General features: G+C 40.9%; 1 protein-coding gene across 5 annotated transcripts in view; it reads right to left on the bottom strand.

Annotated features, from left to right (window-relative positions):
* RAD54B (RAD54 homolog B) overlaps positions 1-23155 on the bottom strand; it is a 123119-nt gene that overhangs the window by 2858 nt on the left and 97106 nt on the right. For all 5 annotated transcript variants that reach the window (XM_014518210.1, XM_014518209.2, XM_006019990.3 and 2 more), the window contains exons 5-14: positions 22481-22768; positions 17270-17432; positions 16526-16751; positions 14596-14803; positions 12965-13104; positions 9283-9573; positions 7007-7182; positions 4330-4591; positions 837-903; positions 303-503 (exon numbers count right to left, since the gene is read on the bottom strand). In XM_014518210.1, the coding sequence (XP_014373696.1) occupies positions 303-503; positions 837-903; positions 4330-4591; positions 7007-7182; positions 9283-9573; positions 12965-13104; positions 14596-14803; positions 16526-16751; positions 17270-17432; positions 22481-22768 (2022 nt within the window). The remainder of the gene's footprint in view (positions 1-302; positions 504-836; positions 904-4329; positions 4592-7006; positions 7183-9282; positions 9574-12964; positions 13105-14595; positions 14804-16525; positions 16752-17269; positions 17433-22480; positions 22769-23155) is intronic.

Below are 23155 nucleotides of genomic sequence, written 5' to 3'. Positions count from 1 at the left end.
TTTCTCTTGACATTTTCTGAGTAAGTATAATTGATCTCATTTGGTTGTGTCCACTGTTACTAGTTCAGCTAAAGTAAAGGTCATTGTTTCAAGAAATAAAACTGTTCTCATCGCCATCTAATACAGGAGTCCTACTGATGGGAAAAATCAGGTGTGAGGCAATGTCATGAGGATTTAATAAAAAGCATCATTACTTTAATCCTTTTGCACCAGGTTTCAGATTTTTTTTAAACACACGGTTGGTCATTGAAAAAAAGACGTCCCAACCCTGCAAGTGCCAGAGAAATAAAGAAAAAACTCACTTTGATGGTCTTTCTTCCCCATACAATTGCACTCAAGCAAGTCGTGGGTAACACAGCTGGAATCTTCATGTAGTATAAAGAGGTTTCTAAGCTCCTCAGTGGAAAAATGAATATGTTCAGATGTCTTGGAAAGATCTACAACTGCCCCAGAAATGTCTTGCTTGCTGATCTGTCTTTGATAAATCTTCTCTTCTATTGAGCCTACATTGAAAGACAATGAATACATTAAGGTTAATTTTAGACTAGTTTTGTAAAAGAAGATGAAAATTCCCTGATAATGGAATAGCCTGGAAATGTTAACATAATATTTTCAGTTATTAAAGAGTATTTAGAGCAAGTAAAGGCAACTAGTTACCCCTTTGCATCTATGAAAGATCTCCCTCTATTTTCAGTAACTGAGTCTTATGTAAATGTTTTCATGTCCTTTATAACAGATGTTTTACAAAATTCACTACTTTTTTACACTGTTAATAGCTCACACTTCCTCCCTCAAGGGTATGCTAGAATACTGTTTACATTTATAATATTTCTGACCTGTAGTTAGCAGTCTGTAAATATGCACAGTATGTTTCTGACCATCTCTCCACACTCTGGCCATTGCCTGAAGAAAGTAAAATAGAAAAGATCTTAAAAGACCATTATACAAAAGAGATTTAGCCAAAATATGCATGTTCTTCTGAGCAAATGCCAGGCTCTGCTAGCTCATTAAAAGGAACAATATCAAAATAATACATTCCCCCGAAGTTATCCTTGACTGTGTTACTATTATAATTTTAGGTATAGCCATTTTAAATATTTTTAAAATTAATTTGCTTTTTACCACTTATGCCATTTACTCATTGCATCACAAATACATATTCAACACATGTCCATGTAACACAAGATACAGTATTTTGCAAGCTGAAGTATCTGGGGTTTATTTTACTAGGGCATGTTTCTTGAAACACATCCCAAGTGACCGTGGTGAGCAGAATTTGGAACAAGGACAAGGCAAAATACCTAAGAGTTCCTTTCAGGGGTTAAACAATTAACACATGTACAAATGGAGGCCTAGGATTTAGAAGGGTGTTTTAAAAAAAGCAGAATTATTAAAATTTTCTTATGCCAACAAAAGTAATCCCTAAAGTGCTTCTGTAATAAATACAAGAATAGCACTAGTTTTCTTTTAACATCTGTTACCACTTTACTTCTTTCCTCTTTCCACACTATACTCAGGACCTCTCTTCAGCAGTACTTGCTATGTAGTCTGATCAGTAATTTGATTTCACTTTTGGAAAGAAGAAAATAGAGATGATGGAAGCCACGGCCATGCAAGACATCCCTCCAGAGGGAAAACAGATTGATTCTTCTGTCCTATATGCTCCCTGTTTGCCACAGTTAGGTGCTCTAAATTTATGTTACCTTGAATTTTCAAATTAGTCAAATTAGGCACCAGCAGCTCTGACTGCATGTTACAACACAAGTCACATACAACACACATAACAACTGAACTGTTCCCAAATTTCTATGACTAGGAACTAGTTCACAACTCTCACAGGCCAGAGGTGTTCACATGCATAGTGCCCTAGCATTCCAGGCAGAATAGTCACCTTTCAGGGGTTGAAGTGCTGTGGCTCAGACACCAAAGGGTGGGGAATGAGCACCTAAACCAGCATGCTTTGCAATGAGCAAGTGGGGATGGGGAGGGAACAGAAGAGGAGTGTTTGAACCCATGCTCTGAGAGCCCCACAGGATAGTCCCATGTTTTGGTTTCCCTTCTCTCCCAAACATGAGTTCAGTAAAATTCAGTAGCCTGCGCTGACAAGTAGTGTGCTTACCTGACTTGGGGTAGGGGGGAAAGAAGGCAGTGGGGAAGAGAAATGAGTGCTTGGACCCATGTTTTCAGGTTCCCAGGGATTAAGGGGAATATGATGAGGGGCCATGAGTAGAGATAGAGTAGGAAGGAAAGACACAGCTGATTGTTTAAAAGATAACTTTTATAACCAAGCAGTACAAGGGAGCTCACTGAAAAAAGTACTAACAAAAGGGTTGCGGGGAAAGCATCAGTAGAGTTCTGGCTGCATACTGGAGTGGCTGGTTGCAAGGTGGGCTGGGGGGGTGGGGGGGAGGAGGAAAAGAGCAATGCAGTGTGGGATGCCTGGAGGACTAACCAGACCTATGTCACAGAATGCTTTATGTCCACACGTAATATGTACCTGGTGCACAGTGCACCAAGTTCAAAATAGTAACTGATTTTCCAGGTTCTCTTCTGAACCATTCACCAAAACTAGCCTAGGTGTTATATATGTCCACACCCATAGCCGATTAACATGGGTTCAAACCTGCAGGGATACTTCTGATAAAGGAATAGCGCTAACTTAAACACCCTGCCTGTCTCCACAAACATGGGCTTTCTTCCAATATTGTCTTTGTCTAGAGGTCATTGCGGTACTGCTGGCACGGCTTTACGAGCACTCGTTGTGCTTTGGTGTGGTGCCAGAGGACTGGAAAAGGGCCAATGTGGTTCCCATTTTCAAAAAAGGGAGGAAGGAGGACCCAGGGAACTATAGGCCAGTTAGTCTTACCTCAGTCCTGGGTAAGCTTTTTGAGAGAGTTATCCTGGTGCATGTCTGCGAGGGGCCAGCAGGGGAGGTTATGCTTAGGGGCAACCAGCATGGGTTCATTAGAGGCAGGTCCTGTCAGACCAACCTGGTGGCCTTCTATGACCAGGTCACAAAAGCCTTAGACGCAGGGGTAGCAGTGGAAGTACTCTTTCTGGACTTCAGGAAGGCCTTCGACACTGTCTCTCACGCCATTCTCATTAAAAAACTAGGGGACTGTGGCGTCGACATCTACACAGTCAAATGGGTCGCTAACTGGCTGGAGGGCAGTTCCCAGAGAGTGGTGGTGGATGGGTCATTTTCGACCTGGAGGGATGTGGGCAGTGGGGTCCCACAGGGCACGGTCCTCGGACCCGCACTGTTCAACATCTTTATCAGTGACTTGAATGAGGGGGTAAAAAGCACCCTATTCAAATTTGCTGATGACACTAAGATGTTGGGGGAAGTGGGCACGCTAGAAGGGAGGAATAGGCTGCAACTGGACCTGGACAGGTTACAGGGGTGGGCAGATGAGAACAGGATGGGTTTCAACACTGACAAGTGCAAGGTGCTGCACCTGGGGAGGAAGAACCAGCAGCATACCTACAGGCTGGGGAACTCCCTTCTCGTCAGTGCAGAGGCAGAAAAGGATCTGGGAATCATTATTGATGCCAAAATGAACATGGGCCAACAGTGTGGGGACGCGGTCAGGAAGGCCAACCACACCTTGTCATGCATCCACAAATGCATCTCGAGCAGGTCCAAGGAGGTGATCCTCCCCCTCTATCCAGCACTAGTCAGGCTGCAGTTGGAGTACTGCGTCCAGTTCTGGGCACTGCACTTCAGGAGGGATGTGGACAGCATTGAGAGGGTTCAGAGGAGGGCCACCCGCATGATCAGGGGGCAGCAGGGCAGGCCCTGCGAGGAAAGCCTGAGGGACCTGAACCTGTTCAGCCTCCACAAGAGAAGGCTTAGTGGGGATCTAGTGGCCTGTTACAAACTAGTCAGAGGGGACCAGCAGGCATTGGGGGAGTCCCTGTTCCTCCGAGCACTACCAGGAGTGACAAGAAATAACGGTCACAAGCTGGCAGAGGATAGATTCAGACTAGACATCAGGAAGCGCTACTTCAGTCAGGGCAGCTAGGATCTAGAACCAACTTCCAAGCGAAGTGGTGCTGGCTCCTACCCTGGGGGTCTTTAAGAGGAGGTTAGACAAACACCTTGCTGGGCCAGTACTTTTTCCTGTCATGGCAGGGGGTCGGACTTGATGATCTGCTCAGGTCCCTTCTGACCCTACCAACTATGAAACTATGAAGATGCATGTAGACTGATAGTCAATTACAAACCAGCATGAGATTTAAGATCTGATATTTTAGAAGCCACTTCCACATTAATCAAATCCCTATTTGGTCTACATCCCATCCCTGATATAAGCAATTGGATCAAACCTGAATATCAGTAGCTGGATTCCAGTCAATATCATATAGAATTAAATGAGATGCACCAAAAAGGTTCAGACCAACACCTCCAGCCTTTGAACTTAGCAAAAAGATAAACGCTGGAGAGAATTTATTATTAAAACTATCAACAATCTGTTGTCTCTGGGAGACAGGCGTTTGTCCATCAAGTCTGGTATAAGAGTATCCATAATGTTTGCACATCTCTTGTAATATATTCAGTGTCTGGGTGTAATTAGACACCAGCACAACTCTGTCAAACAGAGAAACAAAGAAGTTAGTTGAACACAAGCAGCAGAAGGTAATAAAATTATAATATTTTTATTTATTGCAGGCAACTAAAAAAAATAAAACCACAAGTCACACCATTGCTCATCAGCCTCATTTTACTCAAATATCTTGACAAATAGAATGTTTCATTTTGCAAATAAAGGCACAAAATTGATTAATCTTCATTATACCTGCTTTTAAGTATTCAAATTTTAAAGCACTGTCTTTCCAGCAGGACCCTGCTTAATGTACAAATTGAAGGGATTTACTTATTCCATTTATATTTAGATTTCCATTTATACAAAATAGGTCTGCTAAGGAACTACATATTTCTAAACAAGGTGCTATCATAACTAGTAAATAATGACTTTGGCTTCACTTAAACAAAAAGCTGCTATGAATATTTTCACAGAACCTGAGAGCATTCCAACAAGATAAACTACTGATAGGCCAAATGGAGGTCTATTTTAAGCCAATGTTGCTTCCCCAAACTTTGGGGTTTGCATAACATGAAAGAAGAGAAAGAGAAGGGCAAAAGACATTTCACAGTTGCAGGTATTATCACATTTTTTGGTAAATTTGGTCTTTTGGTCCTTTGAACTACTGACTGTGCAGTTACATGCACTATATCACTGATCTTTTTTTATGCACTGCAACTCCATTAATACCTTGGTAGATAAAAAGGTACAGAGCTTTACTGTACTTTAGGTGCGGCATGATGACTACCCATGTGAATACTCTTAGCCAGCAGTAGATAAATGCTAACTGCACCACTGCAGCTAGATTAATTGGCTGTGCCTCTCTAATTGGCTGTGCCTCTCAGTAGAGCTACTTAGCTCAGGCACAGTGCCGTGCAAATGTGGCTACCCTGCTCCACATTCAGGACGCAGCACAGAAAATCATGTGGTGTTCTTCAGCATGGCACCACATGGTACAGTGAGAGATGTCAACATGCCAATCAAGGGAAAAGCTGCTGTTGTTTAAGCTTTCAGCTGCTGCAAGGTAAGGGCTTTCACATGAGGCAGTTACTATGAAGTAGACGATACATGGTAAAGCTGCACTCATTTTTACTCTACCATAAATTATCTGCATGTCTACACCCTCCATCTCAGAAATCTGCAAATGCAGAATGTTTCTTTCTCTTTTAACTCCTGGGAAAGACTGTACTGAGTAAGGGAAACAGCCAGTCTAACATCAGACACAAAAAATATTAACCATATGGAGCATTTCATTGCCAGCTCTGCCTGAAGGGCACAGAATGAATGGAACTTAAATTATAAAAAAAAACCAAAACAATGCTTAATATTAAATCTAAAACCAATGAGATATAAGGGATGTATTGTAGGTAAAAAGCCAGTAAGGGGTCCAAGACTCCATATTTAATTAGTGGAAATGTATCTGTAACAAATTATGCATTCAAGAATTCTGCTGTGGCAGGATGGCCTTAAGTGAAACCACACTGGACTCTGGGCTTGAAAAACCACTCAAATTCACACCGGGTTTTTATTCTTCTATAGGAAAGATATTCTGAAGTAGGATAAATACAATGTAAAAGATATGAATCTGGAGCAACATACAGACAATACAATTAAATGCTGGTGAATGCAGAGTAAAGCATAGCTAAGGGACAACTGTTTTCTTAAAGTATTACAAAATAGTCCTGAATGTATACAGGAAGATTCAAAGTTGCTCACTCTGAGTTGTCATTCAGCAACAGGAGACAAGTATCTCCCTTAGAACCAAAACGATGGGGTGGTACTTTTGCCTAATAGCTTTTGAAAAGGCTTATAGAGATGGTTACAGAGCTAAATCCACAAAGGTATTAAGATGCCCATCAAGGCAACTAACTCCTACTGATTTCAGTGGAAATTAAATATAAATAAATACCTTTAAGGATCTAACTCATGGACTCTTTTAACATGGAGTAAGAGGCAAACACTGAACAACAGTTATAAACTTGACCATACTGCTAGAAACAGCACATAATCTAGCAAGTACAAATATCTTTGCTAGGCAATTTTAAATACTTAGTGCACTAAACAATTGCCCCAAGGAGATAAACAGTTCGCAAGTAAGAGGTACCATGTTGCAGCATGTTAGTTTCAGTGTGTTATTTGCTTAGCTAATACAGTTCAGTATGAAAAGAAGCCAAAAATACTATTTGTCTGGAAAAAACATGAACAAGTACTCTAACAAGTGTGTCACCTGCGAGTCTTCAGTTACCAGTTGTAAAATAAAAGTAGGTCTTAGCATAGTATGTGTATTAAGTATGCTTGGCAGCTACACCAGACTGGCAAAGGAAACACTCTGTCGCTGTCTGTGTTGAGGAGGAACAATCAGAAGGATCACCTTAGTTAAGATGTAAGTGATACTTTTTTTTCTTTTCCTTTGCTCTTACCTTTCAGCAGGGCTGAGTTCTCGGATTGCTGTTAACAACTTTGCCAGCACCTGCAGTTTTCCTGAATCAGCCTCAGCAAAAGTGGTAGAGGTATAATCTTGTGGGAAAACATTTACCAAGCCTTCATAAAGATTTGATTCCTCATGTTCATCAAAAGTACCACTGCATTCCTTTTCCTATAAAAAAGATTGACATTGTATATATTTTCTAAAGAAAATTTAAACGTTATTTTGTAAATACTTTCATTACAACAACCAATAACTCATACGGATACTGATGCTGATAACCTCATTTAATAACTTCATACCATTTACTCTAATACACAGTTTTACACAGTTTAAGAATAATAAAGTCAAATGATGTGTATCCTCTGTCTTCAGGTCTTATTTACATCTGAATAAAGTACAGAGAAGGAAATACTATTAGTTTGTGCCTGCTTGTTCATCTCTTTTTTAAACATGAGAGAAGCTGACACTATGTTTACACCTGCTTCATTCTATGGTAATCTATTATGGAGCATCAGAGGTAGTTATTTTTAAGGAAGGTATTCTCATCCTAACTAGAAATTAACTTACAGGAAAAGCTGAAAAACAGAAAACTGCAGTGTACCAGCTACTTTAGCTAGCTTTAAAACTAGCTAGCTTATGTACCAATAGCAATTTAGCTGCAGCAGTGCAAGATCAAAACAGGCCAATTGGATAAATGCAGTAAATGAGCCTGTATTGAAGTCTGTGCTGCTGCAACTACATTGCTACTGATACATACACAAGATAATTTTAAATTGGTTGGAGTATGTACCCGCTACACTGCAGTCTGCTTGATAGGCATATTCAGACACAGCCTGAGACAAAAGCTTTAAGTAACTTCTGCACTTAAGAATTTGACTCTAATGGTAGTTATTAATTAACATATCAATCTAGTTACCTATGTCCTCGCTGCTGTTATTCCAGAAATGCTGAAGTAATGTATAGTGGGACTGGATATCACAGGAATTAGAGAAAGAAGAAACCTACTAAATCTGTGGTGTAGAGCCTGTAACCTCTAGCTTCAATCAGCAAGTGTTCTGGCAGAAGTTAATTCAATGGCATTATGGGATCTTATTCTGGATTCCAACAATTGTACATCCTGCCATGCCACATGTGTATGGCAAGACACAATTCTGGGGATCAGGGACAGATCCCAATTGTGCAACCCCAGCACAGGGAACCTGGTATCAGGAACCAATCCACAATTGCATGCAAAGTGCCCTTTCAAGAGGCCATTGCATGGAGCCCAGGAACCTAGTTTCCACATGCATGGCAAGTTTATACCCCCATACCAGGCAGTGTTGCCTGTGGGTTTAGAGGGGCCAGATGGGGAAGAGTTGATGAGCTCCCTCTGCCCAGGAAACATAAACCTGACTGTGGTACAGCCCTGCATGGACTGTATGATACACAGGTTTACAAGGGCTGAGTGGAGCCAAAGCTGCCTCTGGTGATGGGGTAGGGACCAGTATTAGGTGCTAGACCCAAGGGCCTGATGCTTCCTGCAATCAGGCAGAGGATAGCATCGGGTCCTGGTGCTCCCTCCTGGGATTGCACAAGGAATAGCATTGGGGCCCAGATCTGGGACCCAGCATTGCTGCTGGGCTCAGGCAGGGGGCAGCATTGCTATCTAGGCTCAGGTGAAGGACAATGCTGGTTCACACCAGAATCACACCATAAAAACGTAACATCTGCCTAGGTCCTAAGAAAGGGTGAAGAGCTAGCAACAGGCAGCTTGTGTGTACTATACAGGACTTGTAGTCACAGAGGCTTCAGTGGCTGCCACTCGGAATAGAGTTTATGGAGCGTTTGTTCCATAGTTGACTCTGTATATCTGACGAAATGCCTTAATTTTCAAGGCCTGCAGTACAAACTAGCTTTATAATACATTCAAAATGTATTCCTTTGAAAACAATGGATTTACAGTCTGTTCATTGTAACATATTTTTACAAATTTTCAGGGGATGACATCAAGGCTGGGTAGGCAGGTGAATTAACAGAAGCATTAGAATCAAGAAAATAATATACAGTAGTGGGGAACTGGCTCAGAGTCTTACTCGTATATATCCAGATTTTCCGATATTTCTAAAGGTTAATTTTTATTTTTAAGCTATACTCATTTTCTAAAGCAGATCTTATTTGAGGCAGGGGAAGAGTATTAAATGAGCTCCCTCACAAAGATCTTTACAAGTACTCCCGCCCTTGTGTATAGGAATGTCTAATGACTGTGTTGAAGCAGAATAAAACAGATACCTTTATGGCTTTAAACAAAAGGCAAGGGTGGTTGCAGAGCTTTTTCAGAGCTCCGATGCATATCAAATGAGGACTATTTTCTAAGACCCCTTGTAAGCAAGATTTAACAATGCGAGAACTAAGCAGTTTTCGATAGAGTTCAAGCTGCAAGGCTGTTGGTCGGCAGAAGAGTATGCTCTCCTTTTTTGGAGGGAGAAATTTGTTTATGATCTCTTGCGTTCTTCTTAGAATAAAGAGTCCAGTCAGACGAGTTAGCTCTGCTGCTCTTTTCTCTCCCAATTCCTTTTCTTCCTAATATAACAGACCAGATTAGTTATACATTCTAAAGTAGCTTCCATTACGTCACAATTATTTTCTATATGATTTTTAATCAAGTGGTTGAAAACAGTTTAGTGGTACCTCTTTAGTGATCAGTTCCTTTTCAACCATATTGGCTAGGGACAGACATTCGGGCTGAATTGATTCACTCTTTGCAAGTTAATCTAACCTGGTTAGGCTGAATCAGTTTGTAACTGCAGAGTCATCCCAGAAATGCAGGCACATACCTGCAGTGGCTCAGGCTAGAAGATGGGGGGTGCTAGGGCAACCCTCCCTTTCCTTCCACAGAGCTAAGCAGAGTGGAGGGGTGGCCAGGCCCTGGCAGGATGGCCCTCTCCCCACCCCTGACCAGCCCAGCAGGGAATTGATAACACAGTGTTTATCACCCCATATTCAGTGTTTATCACCCCATTAAGAAAACAACAGAGGGACATTACCAGCTACCTGCTGATTCTGCCTTTGTCCCGTCTGCCACAGCACGGACCATAGCCAGCATGTGGTCTGCTAGCTAATGCTGAGAGGTGTCTGTGTAAGGCAGAGGGGACGGGGCAATCCCTGCTTATCAGGGAGTGGGGGGGGAGGAGGGGGAGTAGGAGGAAGCCAGGCAGACGCCTGTAGTCTCTGCTGAGCTCCAGGCAGGGAGCAGAGGGGAGGGGCCAGCTCTGCTGTAAAACAGAGAGCCCCACCCACCCCAGAGAGCATGTTGGGATGTTGGGGGACTCTGGTTTAACTTAAACCAGCAAGGAATCTGGGCCAGACATTGCATAAACCGGTTTGACCCAAATCAGTTAAGTCTGATACTACATTCAACCAGGTTTATCTCAAACTGGTTTCAGCCATTTTCAAACTGGTTTATGTGCACTGAACATCTGTTCTGTTACAGGTTTAAACCAGTTTCTGATCACTTAAACTGGTTTATGTGTAATGTCCGTGCCTAGCCATTAAGTTTGTCAAAAGGCAAGTTTTAAAATCAAACTAAGCAAAGCTCCCCGTACACTTGATCCTAGTTTAGTTCTCTTAAATCACAAATCTCACATACAGAACATTGTTATAAAAATAAAGGTTTTCTATTCAAAGATACATTCTAGAGCCAAGGAGATTTCATTAATTATTGTTATTAGAATAAGAGATGTGTCAGATGGAGTACTGCCATTATATACTTGCAGAATGCCATTTCTACTATGGTAGACTCAAAGTATGCTCCAGGATTCCCTGATGTATGTAGCAAAGCTGTGCTGAATTCTGTAGCACTGTGCAGTAACAATAAAGGAATGACACCATCATGTGGCAATCTTATGGTTCCTAAAATGTGGAATGGGTACCAGTGGCAGAAAGGGAGGAATCATATTTTATGAAAAGAGACGAGGTACATTGCCACTTGTCTTTCTTAATCATTGCCCTAGTGGAGCTCAATTACCATACAAAGAGTAGGCACATGTATAAAACTGTTAAAATAATGATACAGGAGGGGAGATATAAAATGGCAGGGAAGTAGACATTCTTCTGGGATTTTGAAGCACCAAGACTTATCCAGCACCTGTCATTGTGGCCCTATAGAAATATAGAAAAATAGGGTAGAAGGGACCTCAGGAGATCATGTAATCTAAACTTGTACAAGGCAGGATCGTTCTACCTCTTGTCCAAGTGTTCACCTATCTTGCTCTTAAAAACTTTCAAAGTTGGGCATTCTACAACCTCTCTAAGTTACAATGCTCAACCACTCTCAATGTTGGAAAGTTTTTCTTAACACCCAACTTAAATTTCCCTTGTTGCAATGTATCCATTTATTATATGGACACATAAAAATGAGGCCCAACCACTAAGCATTCAGTGAACTAAAGCAACAACATTTTAAACAACAGTTTAAACTGGGTTTTTATATCATCTGATATCATTCATTCGATAATCCACAAACAAAATTATTCAGTAAAACAGGTGTTACCATGACAGGCTGAAACAATCAGTCAGGTCAACATCATCAACAAGAAAATGGCAGAGAAATGCAATTTCTTTAGAGTCAATGCATTCTATTAAATCAAGAGAGTCAAATATTTGGTCTATAGGCTGGATCCAGCCACAGAACTGTTTCATCTGGCCTGCTAGGCTAACAGAAGTTGGGGGCATGACCAGACAGAGAAAGGGCCTGCCACAGAATTGTTGCTGGATATGGCCATTGGTGGCAGAAGTGTGAGCAAAGGCCATGCTAACATAGGCCCACTTGCCCAAAAGGTGCTTGCGTCCATCATTGCCAGACCCCGTTCCGCCACTGAGCCCATGGATCTGGCCTTGGAAGAGCCCCTATGGTCCAAATCCATCCCAGGATGAGTCTAACACTGCTGTATTAAATCAATGGTCCAGTAAGTAAGCAGACTCCAACTTCAAGTTTCAAAGTGTCATGGCTCCTATATACTAATCGTATGTCACTGAATAAACAGTGTTGATTGTTACAGAGTCACACAAATGCACTGTGGTTAAAACATTCTGCACTTTACATAAACCTTAAAAAGTCAAATAATGATATTTTACTTTAATTTCAAAAAAGAGGCTGAAAATTCTGTTGCTGCTGCAGGCCTCAGCCAAATTAAAATATCAACCTCTATCAGTTAATTTGGTGCCCCCTGTCTACATTCCAGATGGGAAAAAATGAATTGGAGTTGGACAGTACAGCCAAAAAAGGCATACACAGTGAAAACAGAGACCCCCATATATGATGCGTCTAGGATGGGGATTTTAGAAGGAGACACAGGAAATGAGGTACTTTTGAAAATCCCAGCCACATTTTATGCATTAGTGAAGAAAAACAGTCTAAGAGTATGTCTACATGGCACAACACAGGATTGTACAGAGATACTCTTTTTGGCAGGGTATATTAGCTTGGGAAGTGCATCAGAAAAACATGGTTCTACAGCTTTAGGAATTTGAGTTAGCTTGGGTATCTCTCATGGTACTGCACTGCGCTGCTAGAAATCAAAGACAGGCTTTGAACTCCCGTGATGTTGAAAGGAAACTCTGAAGCGTATCCACACAAACCATGGGAGATGTGGATACTTGATGCACAAATAGAAAATTAAAATCTCTCCAGTGTGCAACTGTGGTCACCCAGAACGGACCATGGAACATATAACGACTCAATGCCCGATCCATAAATATCACAGTGATACACTCCGCTGCTCCTGATGCAATTGTCTGGCTCAACCACCTAAATGTAAAATTATAGTTGCTGTTCTATATCTGCATCAGCCATAAGAGAGAAGAAAAAGATTGAGCTGCATTAGCATACCATGTATTATATTTTATTTTCTAGCAGATTAATTCTGTGCCAAAGTTATATTCTATGCCTGTAATCTTGTTTTTAATACTGTACCTTTGTTGCTGAAGGCTCTCGGGACCAGATAATGGGTTCCTCATATATTTTTCTAAATGTGGACAAAGGACCAAGTATTCCAGGATTTACAAAATCTATTAATGCATAAAATTCTTGCAGGTCATTTTGTATTGGAGTACCTAGATGGAGAAAAAATAATTCAGTGTGTTTTCTGTACATTTATGAATCTTTCCTTACATTTATAATAAGTACAATTGTCAAACAGGATTTAAAGTTCTCAATCATGTATTCAAAGATAGGCATTACATTTCTGTATAGCTTATTCTTAGCACTAGATTGATTCAGACAATTTAGAATTTTTAATTTGTTACTGAACCAATTAGATTGTGTTTCTAGTTATTGTGACCAAACGATACATTTGTGGTTTTGTTTTACCTTACATTTTTATTTTTCTCTTTTATTTTTCCCATTTCAAAATGGTCTATTTGTTATAGTTCAGGTTTTGCATTTCCTTGAAAAAAACTAACATATAAAGTAGCTTTGTTTCCAAGGTTATTATTTTGAACAAACAACAGCAACTCCTGTAACAATTCAGATTATGGCTTTTTTCAGTACAGAACAAGGGTTTCTCTCAATGCAGATAGTTTCCTTAAATTAATCAAAATAAAACAAGAGCCAAGAAATTAAGAGGGTTGGGTTTTTTTAATATACTTTTACCATTGTTCCAACAAAGGTCTTTCAATACAGTTATATAGTACAACTATGTAATCAGTGTTGTTCCATGTATATCCAAAAGAGGTGAAAAGCAAGCAACATTCACACACTCATAGCTTCAAAGGTTTCAGGGTCAAAAGATACCATTCAGTCATCTGATCAGATTTCCATAGATCATTACTTTTCACCTCTCCGCCCCTGTATTGTAGACATTACCTCTAGGGATGACTAAACCAGAGCTCCCTAAAAGGCACTGAGTCTCAAAATGAACACTCCAAGACATGGAGAATCTACAATTTCTCTTAGTTACTTGTTCTAATGGTTAATTACCTAGTGTTTCTATCCAGGGATAAGAACCCAGATCTGTTTCTACTCATTTAATTACACTGGTTCCAACTACGATTTAGTTTAACAGATGAGGGACCATTAAATATTTTAATGGACATTTTCTCACTAGTATAAGATTTTAATTAATTATAAGATCTTTAATTTAATTTAGGGCCTAGACATGACACATTTACACTGGTTCAAACTTGTACATTTTGTGTACTGAATTAAATTACTTTGGGATCCAGGGTGGATTGTTTTGCAGCAATCCCAGGGTAACCACAAAACAATAGGTAGCTATTTCAATCTGTTTAACTAAAACAATTTCCAAACCAATTTGTTTAAATTAATACAACACAATATAATTTGTCTGCCTCAGATTCTTCATATAACAGATCCTAAACTGCTGGACTGGCCTGAAAAACTGGACAATTATTGCTATCTTGTTTTTGTTTTACAGTAATCTATTTAAAATTAAGGCCCCCATTTTGTGAGATAGATTACATGCCTAGCACCTGTTGCCAGAAGTTTCATGCTACATTTCTGCACAACTGGCATTCTCTTTTACTTACCAAAGTTGGCCCTTTTAGTTTAACTGTAAATTATTGTATTATTCGTAATATACTTACCTGTAAGAATAATTCTCTTCTCACAGGACAGATTGACAAGAGCTGTAGTAGTCTTAATGGAGCTATTTTTCAAACGATGCCCCTCATCACAGATTAAGAGGTTAAATTCTATAGTCTGAATTAGGTCAAAAGAGCGCAGCAGCATCTCATAACTGATTATCAAAACAGAATAAAGTGGAGATTTGATAAACTCTTCTACTTTGTGATCCTGTAAAGCATACATAAAAGGAAAAAAAAAATCACATAGCAACTCTATTTGGAGCTCCTGTTTCTTAATTACCTAGTCTCTGGAGAAATTTTTGCTGTGGGAAACAAATCATTTCTCATCTCCAAAGGCATTGACTACCCATTCCCTCTTAATATGCAAAATATATATGGAAATTTGACATGGCAAAACATAATATTAATGGCCAAACTAATGGTCCGCTCATTAGTTTTCTGATACTTTACATCTTCTGACAAAGTACATTACCATGGTGGTAAAAACCATACACTCTCTGTAACAGTTTCTTAGCCCTGGTCTTCTGGGTAAGCTTCCACTGGATAATTATAATGGAAATAATGAAAACAGATTACCAACTCCCTTAAAGTGTATGCTGGGATCCCCAGGTACAGTAGATACAGTTTTGTGCTTGTGTTTGTGACAAACATTTTGCCTACCTAAGACTCCCCTTGTAGTTTTCAGTTCAATAAAACACTCAAAGAATCATAGAGAAGTAGGCTGGAAGGGAACTCTAGAGGTCATATAGTTAAATCTCCTGCACTGAGGTAGGATCATCCCTATTCAAACTATCCTGTGTAAATCCACTGTATAACTTCCTAGCAAAACTACAGTCAACCCTGTCACAAAACCCAAGACATAACACCCTGATCTTCCACAGGTAAAGCAAAGGGACAACAACAGCCAACTTCCTGCTGCTGCAAAGTTTGTTAAAATATGCTCTAGAGATCCCAGGAGAGGGCCTGTTACAGAAGATAAAAACAGCCAAAGTCCATCATAGGATAAAATCCCTTCCCGAGCCCAATATAGTTATCAGTCTGGCTCTGAGCAAAGGGACAATACTCCCTAGCCAGGAACCTTTGCATTTAAGTCCCAGCAGAAGCATGGATACACCGCCATCAAAATCCCCAGCCTTCGCTGCAGCCAGCACCCTATGTGCTTCTGAGGAAGGCTTATAAAAACCCCTGACATGTAGCAGCAGGAGGAAAAAAAAATCCCTCCTGGCCCCACGCAGCAACCAGCAAAGCCTAGAAGCATGGGAAATACCCATAGTAGAACATAGTCATAGCTACACCTAGATCAATCCTGACCACTCACTGTCTGTCCAACCTTTTTTTGACCACCTCCACTGATGAAGATTTCACAGCTTCCCCAGGCAATCTATTCCAATGCCTCACAGCTCTAACAATGAAAAAGTTTTTCCTAATATATCATTTAAACCTAACTTTGCTGCAACTTCAAGCCATTGGTCCATGTTCTACTCTCTGCAGCAAGACAGAAAAGGCATTTTCCCCTCTTCTTGATGTCAGCCCTTCAGGTATTTGAAGACTGTTATCATCTCCCTTTTTAAAGCACCTTTCCCACAAGCTGAACATGCCTGTTTCCTTCAACCTCTCCTTGTATGGCTTACCTTCCAAGTGGACTGAAGCATGGAGTGCACACAATGCTTTATGCTCATAGTTCAAAGAGAGAGGAGAGGCAGGGTACAAGTATGTAGTATAGAAGCTACTAACTAAAAGCCTCTGAGCTCAAATGTATAAAGGAAATGTACTTATAAACAAGCATTTGAAAAAGGAAGTTTAATCGGACTATTTTATTTCATTAGAAAATATTAACATTAAATCTTCTGTTTAAATAAAAACTTTATTTTCATTAATCCTAAATGCTGAATTGAATTTCACCCGATTCCGTTTTCAATATAAATCTCACCTGATCAACTGGAAAAACTTTTATCCTTTCACTCCCCAGCCACTTTTGAAATTCATATTTCCAGTTCTTTACCAGACTCCCAGGAGTGACAATTAAGACACGCTTTATTATAGGTTTGCATCCATAAAGTCCCTGACGCAGGAGAGTCCAGACTAGCGAAATACACTGCAATGTTTTTCCTAAACCCATTTCATCAGCAAGAATGGCTCCAAACCTGTCACTAACTCTGTAAGAAATAATCACACTGTAGTAAGACTTTAAAAGAAATCCTATAATTATCTGTAATCTGGTTTTGGGAATCTGTTTTTAGGTATATACAAATATTTATTTTTATTACAATCAGTTGTACTTTTTCATTGAGTTAAACCAAAAAGATTTTCTTTGCTTACATAAAACTCATGTTCATTACTAAACTTGCATATCAAACTTTCAAAACATTTATTTTAGTTTACATTAACACATACCTTAAGAAGCTTTAAATAAAAAAAGGATGAGATAAAAAAGTAGAAAACAAAAATACTAATTTTTCAGCAGAAGATATATAAAGCTATGCTTATTCCTCGCTGTAAATTTCTGAAGTACCACGAAATAGTGCACTTTGCCTTTGGTCAGGTGGTATTAAAGTTAAAAAGAAAAAATTCAAGTCTTTCACATCTAACACGGATATACAGAATGCTTCTAAGTTTTTGTGTGTTTGCTTCAAACAAAACTAAAAGACAATTAAAATGAAAACAAATATCCTACCTCATTCCCATTACACATTCATACAGAAATACAATCCCTTCTTTCTGGTGTGGTCGAAGATGATTTACAATGTAAGGATCCACAACTACATCAATCACAGGTAAACCAGCCTTATTGAACATCTGTTGGTGACTTGGGTTTGGATGTGGCATAACTAAAGAATCTTAAAGTTCAAAACATACAAAAGATGTTGTAAGAGATCATGTGTTTCTACTTCCTAGACATAATATATTGTTTTTCCTATGTAAGGAAAAATTAGAGCTGCTTTGTTATACATGAATATCATGATACACTCGGGTCTTTCTATGCAAGGGTTGCATTCCAAAAAAAAATGTTATAAAGTGAATTTGCATAAAGTGAATCCATCATTACATGTAACGTATCAGCCTCACTCTACTCCCCCCCGCAAACCATGACAAATTCACGCAATACAATAACTGCTGCAGGGAGAGGCTGCGAGCTCCACGCTGCAAGCAGCAGCATGCACAGGGGGTGCATCGCCAGCACAGCGCGGGGCGGGCTGGAGAGGCACCCAGGGGCGGGAAGCAGGGCAGTAAGGAATGCTGGCTGCTTGCTGCTCCAGCTGCTCCTGCTCCCTTCCCCGGGTGCCTCTTCAGCCCAGCGGGTGCGATCTGGTGTGGCTGGGAACAGTGGGGCTGTGCGGAGAGGCTACAAGCTTCCTACTGCACCGGGTCATGCCTGTCGATCTACAGAGGCAACCGGGGCAGGGAAGCGGGAAACAGCGGGGCTCATTGATGGCCGACTTTGCACATGATTGGCTTTTTCTCGCACAAAACGAATTTCTCGTATAAATAAGGTTGTCACATAAGTGAATTCGCACAGAATAAATTTGCATAGAGAGAGACCCGGGTGTAATTCTGTAAATAATAAAAATCTTTATACCTTAAAGGATTCCAAAGTGCTTTACAAATTTATTCAATATGAAATGCAATACACTGAAAAGGTCTGAAGTAAAATTTTACATAACATACCACTCCCCTACTCTATTTTAGATTACTACTTGACTGAATATGTAGCATGAACCAAAGGAGGCTATAAGGAAGTCACTGAAAGAAAGTTATAAACCAGTGGTGCCAAACCTTTCCCCCACCCTCAGGCCGGATGGACAATGCTAATTCTGTCTGCAGACCATATTGTCAGGAGGGGCCTTTCTGGCATGCGGAGCAGGAAGGCGGAGCCTGATCCAGTCACATGGTGGGGAAGGGGGGTGTTAATACAACATCTACACATTTGGCTGCTTTTTCCAAGTGTACATGTCCTCACTGTAAGGAGCCTGGCCTGGCCCCGATGCAGCTATGCAGTGTAAAAGGGGCATGGCCCAGCCCTGCAGATGGGATGGGCAAGGGGACGTGGCCCAGCCTCTATCTGGTTGTGTGGAGTGGAGGGCATAGCCCAACACCAATCCAGCTATGCAGGGCTTGGGAATCTGGCAGTGGCAGAGGGGTGGCAATATTAACTTGCCACTACTCCCCCACCACCAAATTTTCTGACCTGTGGGGAGCCCCCTGGGCCAGATACAAAGGCTCTGTGGGCCACATTTGGCCCACAGGCCAGAGGTTGAGCACCCCTGATTTATTAAACAGTGGCCTACTTAAGCAGTAATCCTTCCAACAAAATATTCAGGTTTATAGCTATGAAGAGGATTTCCTCTGCTCTATCAGTAGAGACAGGTCTGTTTTTCCAAGGATGTGAAGGAGGAAGAGAAGAAATCACCAATCAGGCGCATGTAAAGGGGCTTGGGGCTATTGAAGAAAGGCAGCCTATGCCGCTAGGGCATGTAATGAAAAACTGGAGGGGTAGAAGATGCACACAGAGGGAGCCTGTTGTAAGTGATGTATGCTGTTTTTCCCTACTGAGGCCAAGCCTACAACCAGAAAGTTTCACACCAGAACTTTTGTTAGCTCAGAGCTGCCAGCATGGTTGTGTTACTGCAACATCTACACACTTGACTGCTTTTGCCAATGCTACATATCCTCACTGTGAGGAGCTGTGTTGGCTGAAGATAGTGCCCTATGAGTAAGCAGCTTACATGGCAACTGGAGTACATCTACACTGGTGTTTTGCCAGGGGCCATAGTGGGGCTGGACCTGATGATCTCATGAGGTCCCTTCCAGCCCCTAACATCTATGAATCTATGAAAAACTCTTACACTGTTTAGGGAAGTGTTTCATAAAGGTGTCAGAAAAGGTAGGTATTGCTGTTTTACATAAAAATGTATGGGCACGTGCAGCCTGGGGACAAAAAAAGGCAAATTCTGATACCTTTGAGCACAAATGAGGCCTCTGAGAGAAGGAATAAGCCAAAACTACACAACCTATGGGCTAAAATACAGGCTTGGGAAATATGCCATGCAGGTACACCTTGCCTATACCTTATACTTATTTCTGAGTCACTCTGGGCACCTGTAACAGCTGATTTTGAAACCTCTGAAGGGTCCAGTCTGGACTGGGCCTGCTGACAGGTTTGCACCCAAGGAGTAGTAACCAAGGTCCTGTCCTAAGAATAGGCAGGTCTCCCTCCACAGAGAAATGGAAGCCTCATAGGCCCGACACTTATGTGGGTCCGGACACTGATATTCTAAGAAGGGTCAGTGAAGCAGCTAATCTGTAAGAACTATTTTACCCATCACTCATGACAGCCATCTTTGTGATGGTCTCTAACAGATTTTTTTAAACACACACATACACATTACTCCTACCCCATAAACATTAGAGTTCCTACTGAGCAACACAAGACAATGAACAATCTACACAGCATTCCCATAGTCAAGCTATGTTAGTGATTACGAGTCCCCAGTGCTAAGGGGTCCTTAACAATCCCAGTTTCCACAGGAGTTGAGAGAGCTCAACTTACAGGAGGAACTCAAATTCCTCTCAAAATCAGACCCCAAAAAGAGAAATAATTGGAGTAAAATCCAAGTGGTTTCACACAGCAATATAGAAACACAGAAAAAATGCAGCCAACTCTGGGGCTGAACTTAGCAGCATTGTGCAACAACTTAGGGCAGAAAGTAAATACTGTTTTTGAAACCAGAGGGAAGAATTTTGGTGGACAAACTATAATAAAGGTCTGAATTAGACCAGAATATTGGTCTGTGAACAATTCTGCTCTTACAAGGAGTGCCATAATATCCTTCATAACTACATGTGGTTGAGATCTATTTTTTTATTTGTTTATACAGGGACAAAGATGAATAAAGTGAAGAATACTTACATCGGAGGATAAGTGAAGGTAGTGGAAGTATCTAAGAAAGTGTAAGAAAGAATGGCATGGTATGGGCAAAGGAGTCCAGAAAAATATGTGGGAAAAGAAGTTACCAAAATGACACTACTAGAGGAGGGAGAAGAGGAAGACCGCAGATGAGATGGAGATATATAGTAGAGGGACATGAGAGAGAAGGAGTTGAAAGAAGAAGATACATACGACTGAAAGTCAGCGGAGAACCAGAATCTGCAACAGCGACCCTGCTTAGATGAGACAAGCAAGGGAAGAAGAAGAGTTATACAAGGACAATGGGGTGGATAATTTACAGAAATGTAGAAAGTTAAATCCATCTGTGAAGACCTTACCTTAGGAAATAAGCTACAAATATAGGAAAAGGAATTTGATGTTAAAATGCAGTGTGAATGTTAAGTGACACTTTAATTGTATTTTGTAAATTAAAACCCATGTATTGCTTCTTTTGGTGATGACCATTTCAATAAACATTTTCTCTCATCTGAAAGATGGAATCTTTGTCAAATATTGCCACTAAGAAGCAGGCTGTTCTATTGGCTCATTAGCAACAGATGGAAGAGTAACTCTCATTCCTGCAGCTCTCCCCTTCAAGCTCTCACCCAATCTGATACTGTGCAACTTGTGAGACCTGATGGGATCACAGCACAAAGCAACTGCAATGTTGTGTTACAGATCTTTTTCTCTGCAATGCATATTTCACTGATTTGGACAGCTTAAATACTTTTTATGTTTGCACACTGGTGGCTCTGAAGGGCAATACCTCTTGGGAACAATTCTAACTCTGCTTAACCTCTTCACCACTGTTTTTCCGTTACAATTACTGTGCTGCTCTGTTCTGCCAATACTCCACTAAACACAGTAGAAAGCTGAAATTCCTCTAGAACAGGGGTTTTCAATAAGTGTTCCCCTACGTTCAGGCGGCTGGACGTGGGGGGAAGGGGGTGGCATGCAGCTGGATGTGGAGCACAATCTTCACCCCACCACCCCCGCGTCCGGGCAGCTGGGCAGTCTGGGCAGAGGGGTGTCACTGCCCTCACCCCACTCCAGCCCTGCTCCTGGGAAGCGACAGCATGGGATGATGATTGGCAGCACTCTGTCCCAGCCTACCCGCACGTACCCCTTAGGGCCTTCCTGCGTACCCCCAGTTGACAATGTTGGGGAAAACTAGTCCCCGGGTTCGTTAGGCAGAGGCTCAGACGAACGACAACATAAGTTTAAAGACTTGATTTATTAAAGAATGCATTCTGAACGGACAACTGCCCCGAGAGGAAACTGTCTGTTGTTCTACTTCGCGCGCAACTTGATTATATAGGAAGTATGATATAGGAAGTATGACATCATATGCATAGTAACAGATACACCAATCTATTAATATCCACACTCTTCCTATACTAGTATCCTGTTTTTACTAAACTAGAATAAGATTGTTCCAGTTTGTGCTTAGCCTAGCAGTTTGGGGTCATGCCCTTTGACTTCCTCATAGCTTAAGCTGGGTACCTGATCCGCTCGCTTACACATAATGGCGACTGACTTCGCTCTGTTCCCCTTCAACAACCCCTGCTCTAGAACATTTAGAACTAATAAAAGTTTGTTTATTCCAATAAATTCATTTTACTTGGCAAGGCTCTTAGCAACTATTTTTTTTAAACAGACATCAATAATAATTAGGCAGAACTGCTTCACGACTACAATGTGTAGACTGTTTCAGGTTATTACTCTTTTTCTACATGTCAATGACACAACCGTTGTCTTATGCTTCACAGAACACCTGATGCAAAATGATAACCCATTGTACTATAATACAGCCCTGTTGTAGTATTATTGGTTAATCCCACAAGGAATGCCAGGTTCTCATTTCAATACTTCAAGAACTTTAACATTTTAGCCACATATTGAACTTTCATAATACAGGACAAAGAATGATTCAATATATTAAAGAATTCTAAAACTTACTTGGTGCATTTGGATCATGGCGAGGTTTGTAGCTCTGGGAATCTTTGAGTAAATTTTCTTTAAAGCTGGATTTGCAAATGTTTCTGATGGGGGTACAGAATGGCTTCATAGTAGTTTGTGAAGAACCAGGTGGAACTGTTGTAGAAGCTGTGACACCAGATTGAAAGCACCTGCCACTCTTAAAGTCCTCTGCTAAAATTACACCCATCACTTCAATTTCTTTTCCTCCAATCATCAGTGTTTGTCCTTCAGTAAGACTTTCCACGTCTTTAGCTTTATATCCAGTACCTAAAATGACAGTTCATTTACTGAGATTTAAGACAACACATTGGGTACTGTTTTTTTAACATCAGTTCTGTATTTTCTCATATACTACATGACTTTAAATAAGATATATACCTTGTTTTTGGAAGGCAAAATGTAGAAATCATTTTTTTTCCAGAGTCATGGCTGAGTGTGACATGGAGGAAGCCCTCCTACAAACAGAATATCCAGGAAGCGAGGCGTCCCAGAAAAGAATCTGTGTGAGGCAGCAGGAACTTCCTGGTATGCAGGACAGCAATAAAGTTGGGTCCCAGACCCTTGCAAGGGCAGCAGCAAGACTGTTACTTCTTTACTGTAAAAATTCTTTACATCAGTGGCACTCAACCTGTGGCCTGTGAAGCTCATCACTTA

The sequence above is a fragment of the Alligator sinensis genome, unplaced genomic scaffold (genome assembly GCF_000455745.1).
Source record: "Alligator sinensis unplaced genomic scaffold, ASM45574v1 scaffold273_1, whole genome shotgun sequence".
NCBI classification, from domain to species: Eukaryota; Metazoa; Chordata; order Crocodylia; family Alligatoridae; genus Alligator; species Alligator sinensis.
Note: the sequence above shows the minus strand (reverse complement) of the source record. Positions and strands in the feature narration are given on the sequence as shown.